The sequence below is a fragment of the Pocillopora verrucosa genome, chromosome 4 (assembly GCF_036669915.1).
Source record: "Pocillopora verrucosa isolate sample1 chromosome 4, ASM3666991v2, whole genome shotgun sequence".
NCBI classification, from domain to species: Eukaryota; Metazoa; Cnidaria; class Anthozoa; order Scleractinia; family Pocilloporidae; genus Pocillopora; species Pocillopora verrucosa.
Genome location: NC_089315.1, coordinates 9008637 through 9024018, shown reverse-complemented (window position 1 = coordinate 9024018; position 15382 = coordinate 9008637). Strand labels below are relative to the sequence as shown.

Genomic DNA, 15382 nt, shown 5'->3' with positions numbered 1-15382 from the left:
AAGTCCCGGCAAGCACCGCGGGCACTGATAAAAGCTGTCTGCTCTCTATTTTGATCTGTCCATCCTATGTTAATTCGTCTGTGTGGGCTGCAGTGAAGCGATTTTGTCTATTTTAGGGAAATTTATTGGTGTGAAAGTAAAGCAATATGAAAGGTGCACCTAATGGGCTGTATTGAAAGACAAGTAATTCTGTTTCTTCCCCTTTTGTCTCTTGACGTCATATATTGTGAACAAGACTTGATCGATTTTTGACTGTTGTCTAATTCGCTAGCCATTGCTGAAACTTCAAAAATTATTGGTAAGGTAGAAGCTTCCTTTTCACTCGTCGTTTAAAAAAAGGTAAGAAATGTTGGCTTTTAATAGATCTGAGTTTCATGTTCTCGTTCAATTGTCTAAATTTAAGAACAAAGACATCTGCTATCTGATAATTTTTACTTTTTCTCTCTCAGATCGACGAAAAGGGTCGTCAGATTGAAAAAATCTTTGGTGAAAAAGAAGTTCATCGTTTATTTGAACTCTCTATTGATCAGTCAGTTTGGATTAACATTCATTTTGTCTTCGCTCTCAAAACCGACGGCCATACCGGAGTCAGATCTAGAATCTCAGACCTGATTCGATACACTACGAAGGGTTTCATTTGATCTGTAATAAATACTGCTCTACTTTATAATGAGGATTTGCCTATCCTTTAAACGATAAAAACGAAAGTTATTTCCTTTGGTTGAAAGACAGCTTCAATCTTTAAGGATCTTAGTTAATTGTGAACAGCTGACTTCAGACATATTTGCCTAAACCGTGTGACAAGATTATTCATGGCTGATCAGAAAGCAAGCGAAAGTGGCCAAGGTAGAAGCAATTCCAGTAGTCCAGAGCAACCTCGCAGCCCAGATTCAAAGTCTTTAAACAGTGATCATGAATACATTATGCTTGCTACGCCTGATGTTGAATCTGATTCAGGTTCAGGCGTGTCAGTTTGTAAATCTCAGGGGAGTAGTGTGAGTAGCTTTGCAGATGTGATAATCCCTGACATGGAGGCTACCTTGGAGAAGGGACCAACAGAGGAAGAGCTGCAACATTTGGTGGAGGATGCAAAAAAGGACTTTTCTCATAGCTCTACATCAGTTCCAGAGGTATTCTTTAGTCCAGGTTCAGAGAGCAATTCTCAGAACACTCCTCTCAGTAATGACAATTCATTAGCAGTAAATGGCAGTATTGAACTGATACCTGATGAAAAAAATTATCATGTTTTGAATCCGTGTGTTGTTGAAGGTGATTCACAAACAGTAGATGGAAGAATCCATGGTGATAACACCAACACTACTCAAACATCAAATGGTACAGAGCTTGATGCTGGAGAGTCAGCGCAACCCAGAGCAAGTACTGATCCTGGACAATCAGATGAAGAGAGTGATGATGATGCTGTTGTATATGATGGGATAACTTACTTGGGATCCTCCACTGTGAATGCTCCAGTGAGTGAAATTGAATTGAAAAGGACAATGGCTATCTTGCGAGAACAAACAGAGGTCACCATTGATGTTTTGTTGTATGTTGGTTCCACATCGGACAAGATGATAAGACTCAAAGACCCAGAGACACAGGCTGACATTGCTACTTATAAAATACAGAGGATCCTGTTTTGTGGCCGTGGTGATGTTGAGGGAAGCGAAAGTGACTGCTTTGCCTTCAATACTGTCCATGGTGATTCTGAGATTTTCCATTGCCATGTATTCAGATGCAAAGATCCAGAGAAGGTGAGGCCATTTTCTTGTCTCAAAAAAATATATTTGGGAAAATTGGATATTTCTCCCCTGGATGGGTTTGTTTGGTTCCTCAACTCTTTGGGAAATTCTGTTAATAGTTTCACTCTCTACCAACCATGTTCTCATAGTTTTCCTTAACCCTTTAACTTCCAAGATCTTATTGCTAATCTCTCCCCCTAGCTGTTACATATTTCCTTGTAAATTAGTTACAAGAATTTGGTGTTAGATCAAGACAACAACTTCTCCTGATAAGTTTAAGAATTCTCATTTCCTGTTTGATGAACAATTGTAAGGTTGTTAAAAGGTGAAGTTACATGTCAGTCACTTCTGGGATTGAAAGGGTTAAGAAGTTTGTTTCTGATCAAGGTACATTTAAGCTTTATTAGTAAGATGTAGATTCCAAAGTAGGATTATCATCAAGCATGCCATGAAAGGGTTTTAACCCCTGACAAGCATCCAAATTTTCCCAACAGTATCACTTCTGAATTAAACACTTAAGTCAGTCAACTGAAAAATCCTTGATTGTTAAACAAATTCTCCTTGTCAACACCTTAGGAAATGTGTAGAAAACAGTATGGAGAAAACACATACCAATGCTAGGGTTTAAAGGCTTAAGGAGCATTCCCTTTGTGAGTATAGGAAACAGGTGGCCTGATGCTTAGTGCACTTGCCTCTAAACCTGGAGGTTCAGAGTAGATTCCACTAAGGCTAAGACTAAGGAATCTTTGGTTTTGTAATAATATGAATTCAATTTATTATCTAGGCTGGAAAGATCTTGAGAACATTTGCTCTCTCCTTTAGAAGGCATAGGAAGGTATGTTATTTCCTAAATTTGAGTGACAGTTTTTATGATGATACTCAAAATTTGAATTTGCAATATGAAAAACTTTTTATCTTGAGTGCCACATAGACTAAGGTAACCCCATGATCTTGAGTTTAATTTGTACATTCAAGTAGATAGAACAAGGAAAGTGGTGAATTTTGCGGACTAATGAAGATGTTGTTATTTTGTCAGAGGAACAGGTCTGAAAACCATCTCTCTTTCATTTGAGTTGAATGAGTGCAGGTTACATTTTGTTGAAGACTTATAAACTTGCATGAGCTGTTGGTCTCCATAGATTTGATGTTCAAATGAATTACGTTGATCAGTTTGGTCTGCCGGTGTCATTTGAAAAATTTTCCCCCTTTTACACAGCATGCTTTTTCTGTGACAAATTTTCTTCACTGAGTGTTGCTTGATTGTTTCAAGGTCAATTCCATTATTCTGAGAACATCTTGCCCTTTGTTTAATGTTTAACTTTTCACGTGTGTGATCGTTTCCTTAAAAATTTGTTTTATTATTTACTTTCCTGCAAAGAGAAAGCAACAGTCACAACAGTCATCCTTGGATCCCCCAACAACAGTCACTGGTGTCAGCAACCTTGTGTTCAAATTTGACCTGACTCTTGACATTCTTGAGGAAGACAATAAGGGATTTTCTTCAGCAGCAAGGGACAAAAACTGCTTCAAATTACGACAAGACTTGAGAAAGAAAGTGTTCATTACAGTGCAGCAGTTGACTAACAGACATCTTATTGTAGAGAGGTTTGTAACTATCCCAGTTGCTGAAAAAAGAAGAATGATTATATCACTAATAATAACTCTGTCCTACTTGGTTTGAAGTGTAACAATGGTTCTATTAAGGACACTTATTGATTAAAACCCTACAGTTTAAAATTCTGATGGTAGTCAGGAACCTTTCCCATGGCAAAATATCCCAATTTTTTAAAATTTTCTCATGACATAGAAAACTGGCTTAGTTTATACAAAGGGAAGTGTACAGAGATCTTTAATTAAGATAGATGACCACCACAGAGGAAAGGCTAATACAATTTTCAACACAGATAACTGATGACATAGCTTCTTTAACATGATGCTATATTGGTTCCCTTTAGAGGCTTCAACTCAAACTGCAATCTTTATCTCCAAGCAGTTTGAATTTTAGGCTAGCATGCCCCCCTCCCTCTCATTGTCGCAAACTCTAAAATATGTTTTCCCTTTACTCTTCCAGGTGCTTTGGCCTTCTTATCTGTCCAGGAAAGAATGTTCGATATTCTGACATGCACCTATTAAATGAGGTTAGCTATAGTATTATTTGAATGAGCTCAGGTGTGACAATGATCGCACCACCATTATGACTACACAATATTTTTTGGAAGATAATAATTATCTTCCAAAAAATAATTATTATAGTCTCTTGGCAAATTACGAGGCGTGTCAAAAATCATCAGATAATATGTAACACTTCAAGACTGGTGAATCTTAGTGTTTTCCTAAAAGGAGCTGAGAAAAACATTGTGATATAGAAAAAACAAATAGAATTAACTGTTCCCTGAGGAACCAGTCATAAATGATTTGCTATAGAACACAAAGAAGATTTGAGATCATGCAATGTGAAAACAAAATTAGAAATTTTACCGATGAATTATATGTAAGCCCATGAGAGCATAAAGTTTTACAATGTCAAAAATGTCTCATGGCCTCCATGTCCCCTTCAGTCATGCTCTGTTTGCATGGGATGACAATCACTGGTCAACATTTGCGGGTATCAGTACAATGTTACCCTTTTGCTGTATAGGTTTTTACGATTTCCACAATTGAAGGCTTTTGACCAGAAACAGCTTCATTGTTAGATATTGTGTAATTTTGAAGTATCCAATGAGTGTGTACACTGATGGGGGAAAATTCCAGCTATATATAGCAATTTGCCTTAATTTATAAGTTTAATTGAAAAAGGAAACTCATTTGATAGTTAAGATAGAAAAGGTTATGACTAAATTGCATATATGTTTTTGAGAAGCTCAGTACTCATGGATTCTAATAAGTGCGAATCTATTTTAGGTGAAAATGGAGGTTGCAGAGGGTGGCAAAACATATTTCATCGCTGGTTTTTGGGATCCAGCTGTACGTGACTTGTTAGTGTTAAACACAGAGACCCCTAAAGGTAGAAATCTTAGTTGGACAAGTTTTATTTTAATGTTATATAAATGTTTCTGCATGGAATTCATAACAGTGGAAAAACAGGCAGTTTATGAGGAATTTAATATAACTCAAGATTCTAACTTTCTTGCATGAATCTAAAGTGCTACTGGTATTAACACTTTAACTCTCAGATCAAATTTCTAATTCTCCTTATTTTCAACAATACACTTGTTATAATGTTTGTTCAGCGAGTTTAGTATTGGATTAACCAATTATCCCTAAATTGATATTTTTCTTTATTCTTATAACTTGTCTGGTTGATATTGTATTGTTATTGTTATTGTTATTGTTATTGTTATTGTTATTGTTATTGTTATTGTTATTGTTATTGTTATTGTTATTGTTATTGTTATTGTTATTGTTATTGTTATTGTTATTGTTATTGTTATTGTATTGGTATTGTATTGTTATTGTATTGTTATTGTGTTGTTATTGTAAGTTAAAATTCTGTCTTGGTCACTCATGGGAGTTAAAGGGTTAACCCTTGACAAAAAAGAGTGACAAGCATCTCCTTAAAATATCACTCCTTAATCACACATTAAGGTCATGAGAATAATGGTAATGATCACCAGCTAAAGAAGTTCACAATTATTAAATAAATTCTCCTTATGAGCACCACAGGAAATTTACAGAGAAAAGTATGGAGAATATGCATACTGATATTAGGGTGTAGAAGGTTAAGCAGTATACATTACTTACTCTGATAAAAGCAAGCATCAACCTATTAATCCTAAAACCCCTAAGAGAGACCAGCTTCTAATTTCTCCTTACAATATGACCCCTGAATCAAACATTAGGGTCACAAGAATCAAGGAAATGATCAACAACTTGCAAAGCTCTTGATTTTTAACCAAATTCTCCCTGTGAGCACTTCAGGATATGTATAGAGAACAGTATGGAGAATATGCATACTGATGTTAGAGTTTAAATGGTTAAGTCCCAGCCTTTTTTTTCTCTTATTTAGTACACAACAAATCTGTCTGATGGATGTCTGCATTAGCATCCTGTTTTAATCTAAAACCTATGTTAATAGGCTGAAAAGTACTATTTACCTCTCAGCTTAGGTAATGAACTGTTATTCATCATCATAATAGCAAAGCCTGTTGAAAAACTGGCCAAAATACACCTACTGAGTTCTTAACTATGTTTACATTCAGATTTCCCTGGTAATCTGCCAAAACAGAGCATACACGAGAAAAGAGAAGCTCTAAATTTTCAGTGATTTTCAGTGATTAAGTAACAACCTGAGAAGTTACATTTCTAATTGTGTTGCAGTTTACTAGAAACTATATCAGACAGACACCCTGTAATTGAGCAGACAGTACCAAGGGTCCTGAGGCTATTATTGTCTACACAATTCAGGTTTCATTGTAAAGCTAACTTAAATGAAAATGTTGAGTGAAAATATTTCATTTTTTCAGACTCTCGACTATTCGTGACAATAGCTGTTGACTTAGTTGTCACTGGAGTAACAGAACCAGTCCGCTTCATTTTGGAGACAAAGGCCAAAATTTTTCCCACTGGAGAAAAATTCTTCTGGAGCCCGAGTAAACCAAAATTCCATGAAGTTTATGTTATGGAACTGAAGGAGGTAGGGTGGTCATACTATGAGTTTTTGGTATGGAACTAAAATTCACTCACTTACTCTCACCACTCTCATTGATTTATGCTTCAAATGTGGATTAAATGCAGTATCCCCTTCCTCTCCTGATCGGTCAGGTTCTGTCCTTTAACCCTTTAACTCCCAAGATCTGATTGTTAATTCTCCCTTCTGGCTGCTACATGTTTCCTTGTAAATTAAATACAAGAACTTGGAGTAAGATGGAGATAACTACTTCTACCTGATAAGTTTGAGTTTTCTCATTACCTGCTTGCTGGATAATGTATGGATATTATAGGGAGACGTTACATGTTAATCACTTCTGGAAGTTAAAGTGCTTGCTATTGTCTTCTCTATGTATATCTGGGGGTGGGACAAAGGTGGAAATTTCTCATTCAAATGCCTTTGTAAACCTGACAAACAGAGAAATTGTATGAAATAATACTCAATTGGAAAGAAAAAAGCTTCAATGTCTACTCTAATTGATCAATAGAGGTTAAAATATTTCTTGCAGGGTAAAAGCAATATTTATTCTTGTCTTCAAGTTTAATTATGGCTTATCTGTTTGGCTGCCATTTAACTATATTTAAGCCACTAAGGGGGAAATGGTGTTTGTAGTATTGCTACATTGAAACAAGGAGTAAAGCTTTACAAAGCTATGCTTCAAAGCAAATCACTTGATGCCCAAAGGCTTTTGTCTTAGACATCTTGGGCTCCCAGCTTTTTGAATTTGTCATGAAAGCAAAGTCACTGGAACAAAGAGCCAAGGGAACACATATTTGAAGAGATATAGTATGTTAATAGAATCATTTTTTTTTGATAGGTTTTTGATACTGACACTGGAGAAAAAGGATGTGAAGTGAAAAGTATCAAAACTGAACTTAGTTATGAAACTTCCAAAACTTTGACCAAAAGGCAGCCTCCTCTGAATAGACAATCATCTGGAGGGAACAAGACATCTGATGGTCAGCACTACTTGTATAACAAATGTCAGATCTTCAGTTGCTTTGTTTATACCAGAAGATAATTAATTTCATTGAATCTTAGCAATGAGAATAGTTCCTTAAATCTACTGGTCTCTTGGTACTCAAATTTTGGCATCCAAGTTGAACCAATGAACTTGTAAACTTTATATTGTAATGATTTCTGATGTATGATGGTATTGCAGTCTTGAATGAAATGATGTATGGAAGGTGATGGAGAATAGATTAAATCTTGTGTTGAATAAATTTCTAAGGATTGAGCATCAAGAATGGTAAATTTTAAGTTGACTCACACATCAAAATTTGATTTGCCTCTGTTTGTGGTGTTTTAGGACTATAATGAGTTGAACATTCCTGTTTCAGCCACAGTAATCTGTGTAAAGCTCTATGTTTGTTAAATCTCATGTATAGATGATGATGACGATGATGAGCCACTGCTGTCAGGATCAGGTGCTGTTCAAAAGGATTGCACTGAGGAAGAGCTAGGCAGCTGGTCAGATCTTTTAAACAAATGGAAGGACATCACTATTAAACCAAAACAACTGCAAGGACTTGTGAGGAAGGTGGGCTAATATCAGGGAAAAATTGGTTGAAACATGATCTTTTATGTTCTTTCCATCCCTGAAGCTTGCTATTCAGCATTTCACATTGAAAAAGGGCATTCATCTGCCACAAGTGCAACATCAAATAGTAGCACGTTTGCAAAAATTGGTTCTCTATTAAGCAAGAATCTGCTGTAATACCAAAACAAATAAATTTTAAGACTTTGTTATTGCGAGTGAGTGATATGGCATAATAAGTGAGCTACATAGTTAACTTTATTATCTTTTAAACTTAGGGCATACCAGATCCACTCCGTGGACAAGTTTGGCAGATGATGGCCGGTGTGAAGGAAAATGATGAACTCATTGAGGGTTATAAACATTTCATCAAGAAGGTAGATCAATCAGCAGGCTATTTCTCCCAACTTATCCCAATGCGCTAGCAAGTGAAGAAGTTATGAGAACTGTGGAAGTGATCTGTTGAAGGATATTTTAGTTATAGCATAAAGTACCCAAGGGTGACAGAAATGTTACACAGAATTCTTCCATGAAAAAGAAATATTCCATTCTACACACTGTTCATGTTTTGAATGCTGAAATTTATTTTCTTGCGATCAGGAATCTCCAACAGAACAGGTGATCAAGTGGGACATTCACCGTACCTTCCCTGCCCATGAGTATTTTAAAAGCACTGGAGGAGAGGGTCAGGAAACATTGTATAAAATCAGTAAAGTAAGACTTTTGTTTTTGATGCCGTTTTACTCTAATGAATATTGAGGGTTTATATAATTTTCAGTTTTTTTTTACACTGCAAACACTTATTCAAGGGCAGTGCATATTTTAAAATCGTTTTTCTTAAATCCTTGACAACAATTATTGTAACTCATTTGAAAATTCTGTGTGGATTTGAAATGTGTTTTAGTTCCAATGTCTCACTTTTGGACATGAATTTTCCAGAATTATGTATTTTAAAGTATATGGTAGGAGTTTTTCCCTATTAATCCTTGAATATATTCCACATTGTTCTAATTGGGTGCACCATTTATTCAAGCATAGTGTTTACTGGGAATTGTGCCTTATCTGTGGCATTCGATCAAGATTGGCATTTATTTGAGGGCAGTATTTAATTGTCATTGAGTGAATATTTTACTTCAATAAATTTCTTAAAAGCATATTAAAAGGCTAATAAGTTTAATGGAGCTGTGTAGATTTTTTTGCAGTTTTTTAAGAAATGACTCATTGAATTTTTTTTGGGACAAATGTTTTTTCCTGCCAATATTGAAAGGTTGAGTACATTAGTCACCGCATAAGTGAGCAGAACAAGTAACTTGTCAAGGGGAGTGTGTCATCTAGATGTACCTAACTTGAAATCATCTTTATTCATATACTTCAGTTGTTGAACAATACCAGCTGTTATCCTCTAGTCTATCAATGGTTTAACAAACTTAGAGAAAGAGCTGCTAAGCATCTTAATAATCAGAAAAAAAAAGCTTTTATTCATGTATGATTTAGAACTTAGCTACACATATAATGTAAAATTACTGCTGATAACCTGTGAACTTGTTGTGAACTAATTGTCATCATTCTCTGTCAGGCTTACTCTGTTTACGATGAGGAAGTAGGCTACTGTCAAGGGCTGTCATTCCTGTCAGCAGTGCTTCTGTTACATGTAAGCATTACATCCTGGGAATCATTATCTTGAGAAGATATTACATAACAGCTCCTCTTTTGAATAAAAATCAGCCCAATTAAGCCTTGGAAATTTAGCTAGAGGATTCTGTGTAGTAGTTGGATAAAACTGTATTCTTTCCTGCCTTATAAAAACCCTAACTGAACACCAGATTTTAATATTAAAGCCTGGCCAAGTGGCTTGATACTGTCATAGCTTAACTGAGTTTAAGTAGCATCTATGGGGACCTTTTTTTTCTTTCTCAGCTTCCTGAGGAGCAAGCATTTGCACTGTTGGTGAAGATAATGAGTGACTATGGGCTGAGAGATATTTTCAAACAAGATTTTGAACAACTGCATCTGAAGTTTTTCCAGCTGGACAGAATGATTGAGGTGAGATGTCATATTGTCCAGTGGGGCTATTTTGAAATTCTTGAATACCAACTTTCTTTTACTTAAGAGTTTTATACGTTGTTGTATAATTAAAGCAGAAGAAATCAGTAATGTTTTATAGACACCCCTTTGAGCCCATAAGACTGACTGGCATCTAATTTCTCCTCACAATATTCCCCCTGAATCAAACATTAAGGTTACGTGAATAAAGGAAATGATCACCAACCAAAGCAGCTCTTGATTGTTAAATAAATTCTCCTTGTCTGCACTTCAGGTAATGTAAAGAGAACAGTGTGGAGAAGATACACACTGATGTTAGGGTGCAGGAGATTGACGTTGAGTTGACACCATTTTGTTTCACAGGACTCGATGCCAGACCTCCACAGCCATTTTCAGTACAATAGTATAGAGACTCACATGTACGCCTCTCAGTGGTTCCTGACTTTGTTTACAGCCAGGTTTCCATTATCAATGGTGTACTGTATTATGGATCTCTTTCTATGTCATGTAAGTCAGAATGTGGTGTGGGATAGAGTGCCTTTCGATTGAGTGTCCTAAACTCGCAACCTCAGTAAGCAGAGTGACTAATCAGATTGTTTCGCTTTTGCTTTTCTTCACTTTGTGATTGGTGCAGAGAATTGGTGCCACCACTCAACCAGTGATACAAAACTAAAACCAATCGCGGCTCGCTCTCAGAGAGTTTCCTTTGTTTTGATTGGCTCTTGAGATTACATCTGTGTTAGCTTTTTTAAACTCTACAGAAAAGCGCTCTTACATTACAACTGAAAGTTAAAACTAGTAGACTGGGAGCGAGAAAACGCAAGATACCGAGGTGTGATGGGTTTCAGTTGTATATCTTATTGGTTGAGAGGATGGTCAGGTTTGTGACACCAAAAAGTAAATCAAAGTCCATACAATGTCGGATACTTTCGACCCTCAATTGACATTAGCTCCAGTAAGGTCAAAGAGGAACCGGCTAAGAATAGCGAAAATTTATTTAGGAATTGATTGAGGAATGGATTGAGTCTGCGGCTTTTGGTTGAAACGTTTCTAAGCAGCCTGAAAGCATTTAGAAGGCATAACAGCATTTGCGGTGCCGTTACTCTTTTTCTGGTCGGACACTTATAGTCGAACCTATTTAGATACCAACTAATAGTATCATTCTGTTAATCTCAGGCAACATTTTTAAATATACCCTGCAAAGAACGAGTATAGATCGTTCTTGTTTGTTGGTTAGTGTAATATTTCATACTGATCACTCTCTTTTTTTAATTTTCCAGGGAATGAGAGTTATTTTTCAAGTTGCTTTAGGCCTTCTCAAGGTATGAAGTCTCTGTGCGTGCTTCTTTTTACTAAGTCTATTTAACGAGATAAGTTATGTTATCTTAGCTGGGTATTAAGCTGGTGAGGCGATTTCACGGTCGAGTCTCAGCTAACTTTTTCCTTGAGTGACATGTTTATTCTCGTCTTGAAGAGCTTTGGGAATATTGAGCTGTTTTGAATTTTTAAACTGTTTTAATATGAGCTATTTCAAACTATCAAAAAATAAGGTGGCTCTGAACCGTATGCACAAACTTTTAAAAAACTTTGCAGAAAGATAAATTATGATGTGGTAAATTGGATAATATTGATAAACGGGGGCCTATCTCTTTGTTTTTTAGTTACAGAAATATTAAGTTGAAATTTAAGGTTTAAGTTCTCATTGCCTCTGTTGTTGCTATGATAACCTGATATGTTTGGAAAAATTATTACAACTTGTCGAGACATGGTTGGTCATTTTTGGATACCATTTCCACTGAAGCTAACTAAAAAGTGTGAAAGCTACGTTCCATCGTGGAACTGGTGTTTTAAAACATCGAAACCATTTGACTACCTCAAGATGCTATATATCATCTATGAATTATGCTTCTTTTGTCTTATTCTTGTCTTAAACAGGCTTCTCGTAGGGAGCTCATCCAAATGGATTTTGAGGCCATACTAAAGTACTTCAGAGTGTCTATGCCTAAAAAATACCTTGACGAAGATGAGTATAAGAAGCTCATAACCTCTGCTCTGAGCTTTCGGGTATGGATTTTTGCGCCTTAAATTCAATTTGTTTTATTTTTTATATAAGTTGATACTTCGGTGTGCATCTGGGACCAATTTTTGCCACTTGCTTGAAAATTGCTTCCATTGTTCAGAGATGATAGCCCTTAATGTTTCTTTTAAAGGTTTTCTCTCTGAAAATATTATCCGGTTTAAATTTCAGGTGACAGAAAAAAAGATGAAGAAATACGAAAAGGAGTACTTGCTGCAAAAAGAACAAGAGGCACAGCTTGAAGACCCGGTCGAGAGGCTAACGGTGAGTCACAGAAATAATTCTTCTAGTTTGGATTGTTGTGTTTTCTTTCGGATTTATTGTCGGCTTGTTGCCTAACTGGTCGCTTCTCTTTCTTTCGATGCTTTTCTACAGCGTGAAAACAAGAGGTTTTTTGAAGATAACATGAGACTTGAACGAGAAAACGATAGCCTTGCCCACGAGTTGGTCAGTAATAAAGTAGAACTTCACGGCAAGCTGGCAGAGGTATTTGTCCTTTATCTCGACCGGTTATTTTTTGCTTTTATAATCTGATGTTTTTCGCTACTGAAATCTTGTTCAGCAACACGGCTTCTTTGGTTTGACCTAACAGAGTCTCACACGTTCTTTTGCAATCTATTGGCGATCTATTTGAAAATATTAGATACTTTACATCACAGAATGCCGGTTAACTGCGAATTGTGGTCTCCGCCATTTCGGTTTACCTTTACAAAGCCCTGTGTGCGTAAGCAGGTTACGGAGTTGCTTTTAAAACGGCTTTTTAGTAGCAGATGTAAAAAAGATACGATTTCCTGAGACTCTTAGTCCTGTCAAATCACGTTTTTCTTTTGCTCTTTTGTTTACTAGGCAGAGGAAAAAGTGGAAGAGTTGTCCAAGGCGTTGAGCAACACAACCATATCACTGGCTGAATCAGAGGATCAACGGGAAAAACTGAAAGTCGAGGGCTCTCAGGTATACGAAATGAAAATATGTTTATGAACAAACGCTTCAGACACGACAAACTAATACGCTCTTGTATTTCTTCAGGTCAAAGAAATGTATCGGCAGACTATTGAACAGGCTGAAGAGGACAAGAAGCGACATACTACTGTTGTTGAACAATACAAAAAGGTCAGTAGGCATATAGAGAGGGACATCGTTTCTTTGGGTACATTGCTGCTAAATTAGTGGTCAATAACTGTCTTGTACTTGTTCTTCATTGTAGATTTGCAAAGAAAAGGAGGAAAGAAGCGAGGAGCTGAAGGAAGATCTGCGGCTGGAACTCATGGAGGTCAAGGTATTTGTTCTTCTCCGATAGACCTCTTTCATGTTTGTAAAAATGGGGTGCAAGTGGATGACAGAAGAGAAGAGAGATAAAAATCACTTCTTACCATTTTGTCGTCCAGTTTAGGTTAATATGCAGAGACTTGAAATTGATCTCTCGAGAGTACTCGCAACTCCTGAAAAAAATACCGCTTTGCACTATTATTTTCGTGTTCCTCCTCTGAGTTTCATGAACTTCTGATCTGGTTTTAGCTTCTTTTAGTCACCTTCAGGCGTTAACTGTTCAGAATTGCTTAAAAACCTCTCGCGAATTATTTTCTTTTCCAGAGACGAATAGGATCATGTGAAAACTGCGCCGCTGTCTTCTCTGAGGAAGGTCATGTTACATTGGAGGGTGGAGGCGGAATCGCCGCATTCAAGACAAGTGTGAAGCTGGTAGACTCCGAGCAGCGCCTGAGGGAACTGGAACTGGAGCTTGCGCAGACCAAGCTTTCTCTAGTGGAGGCGGAATGTCGTTCTCAGGAGTTAGAACATAGGCTGGCGGCCATTGAGGCGGCGACTGGTGAAAGCAAACCTTGGTTCAAACGAATAAGTTTGGTAAAGGATGCCGGGAAGTGATTGATGGTCGTGTGATGATGAATTAAGCTCGTTTTCTGTTAAGAAGATAACAGCTTTTTTTACTGTATAACTGAACTTTTGGGTACATCAAGAGCTTTTGTTAATTTCGAATGATGTACTTCAACAGAGCATAAGAAGTAGTATTGAAGAGGTAGAACTTTTCGGTTTTTTTTTTGTTTTTTGTTACGAGAGTCTCTACCGTCTCCGTGAAAGAAATAGCTCTCCTGTTATTTCGTAACTTATCAGTTTAAATTCCGCCAGTGGAGGAATCTTAGACATTAGACACTAAGACATTTGGTTTCAAAATATTTTGCAACTCGTTCCCCAGACCCACTTCATCTCGCGGACCTCCAGGTTCCGGAAAGACCATGAAAACGAGGTTTGCATAGAAAGCTTTGTCGTTTGTTTTCTTCCTGGAAGGTTTATTCTTAAAATTAACTCAAGGACAGTAGTTGTAGTATTTTCTTCCCTTTTGGTTGCCCGACAGCCAAAAATTTAGTTGATTTGTGTTAATGTACCAGCTGAAAATGAAAACATTTGCCCTCAACAAAGTTCTCTATGGAGTTAAGTTTACAAGAAATGGTTATAAGATGTTACTAAAATAATACTTTCCTCCCTCGAAACCGGCTTTTGAAATGAAGAAGCGAACAGTATTTTTTGTTGTTGTACTGTTTATGGAAAAGAAATTACATTTTATTTTTTCTTTCTGTTAGATGAATACGATTATCTGAATGTTGTTGCGAAAATTATGTACATAAACGATATTAGCGACATCAGTTTAGTATTTTAAAGCTTTTTTCAGTTATTTCTGTAAGTTTTTTGCTTAGTAACTTAACTCGGAAAATAATGTATCACTTGACATCAATAACTTACTAAATAGTCGCGATATCATATGAGAAATGTTGATGAAATACAAGGGGTTAGATGATATTGATGGAATAAACAGACGCTTCTGTTTAGAGATATTTCGATTCCTCGTTTCACTTTGTCTGTGTCGTTTAATTACATGCGTAGAATGCTAAAAGATTGCGCATGTGGTAGGATTTAACTTAGATGGGAGCTGCAACCTCATCGACAAAAGGGACAGGGTTTCGGCGGCATACTTCCTCCCAAATTTTGTTAAATCCCACCTTGCCCCCCCCCCCCCCCCACCCCATCACCCTCCGAACTGACATTGATTTTCATAACAGGAACTGGACAAAGTGGAAGACCAAACTAATAGACTGAATCTTGAAGAAGTTTTTACGCCCAACATGAAATACGTAATTCCTTGAGAGCATAATTCAAACTTTTCGGAGCTCAAACCAATTCTATAAGAAAATCGCCGAAGACTTGTGCATAAGATTGCTTCAGCCTTTTTATGCGGCCTCGTCAAAAGTCTATTGGTGCAAAACCCGTCTGTGAACGAAGTTTTTACTAACTTACGCAAAAAGCTTACTTTTTTTGTTCACTTT

General features: G+C 36.7%; 1 protein-coding gene across 1 annotated transcript; it reads left to right on the top strand.

Annotated features, from left to right (window-relative positions):
- The first annotated feature begins 46 nt into the window (after nt 1–46).
- On the top strand, nt 47–14581 carry LOC131795667 (rab GTPase-activating protein 1-like). The gene is made up of 22 exons (XM_059113260.2): nt 47–339; nt 450–1754; nt 2527–2577; nt 3121–3347; nt 3814–3880; nt 4644–4746; nt 6206–6375; nt 7208–7349; nt 7779–7930; nt 8206–8304; nt 8528–8641; nt 9504–9578; nt 9845–9970; nt 10334–10477; nt 11251–11292; nt 11906–12034; nt 12219–12311; nt 12423–12533; nt 12894–12998; nt 13074–13157; nt 13252–13323; nt 13638–14581. Exons 2-22 carry the CDS (start codon nt 813–815, stop codon nt 13926–13928), a joined length of 3339 nt encoding a protein of 1112 aa, XP_058969243.2. The 5' UTR covers nt 47–339; nt 450–812; the 3' UTR covers nt 13929–14581.
- Nucleotides 14582–15382: the final 801 nt, after the last annotated feature.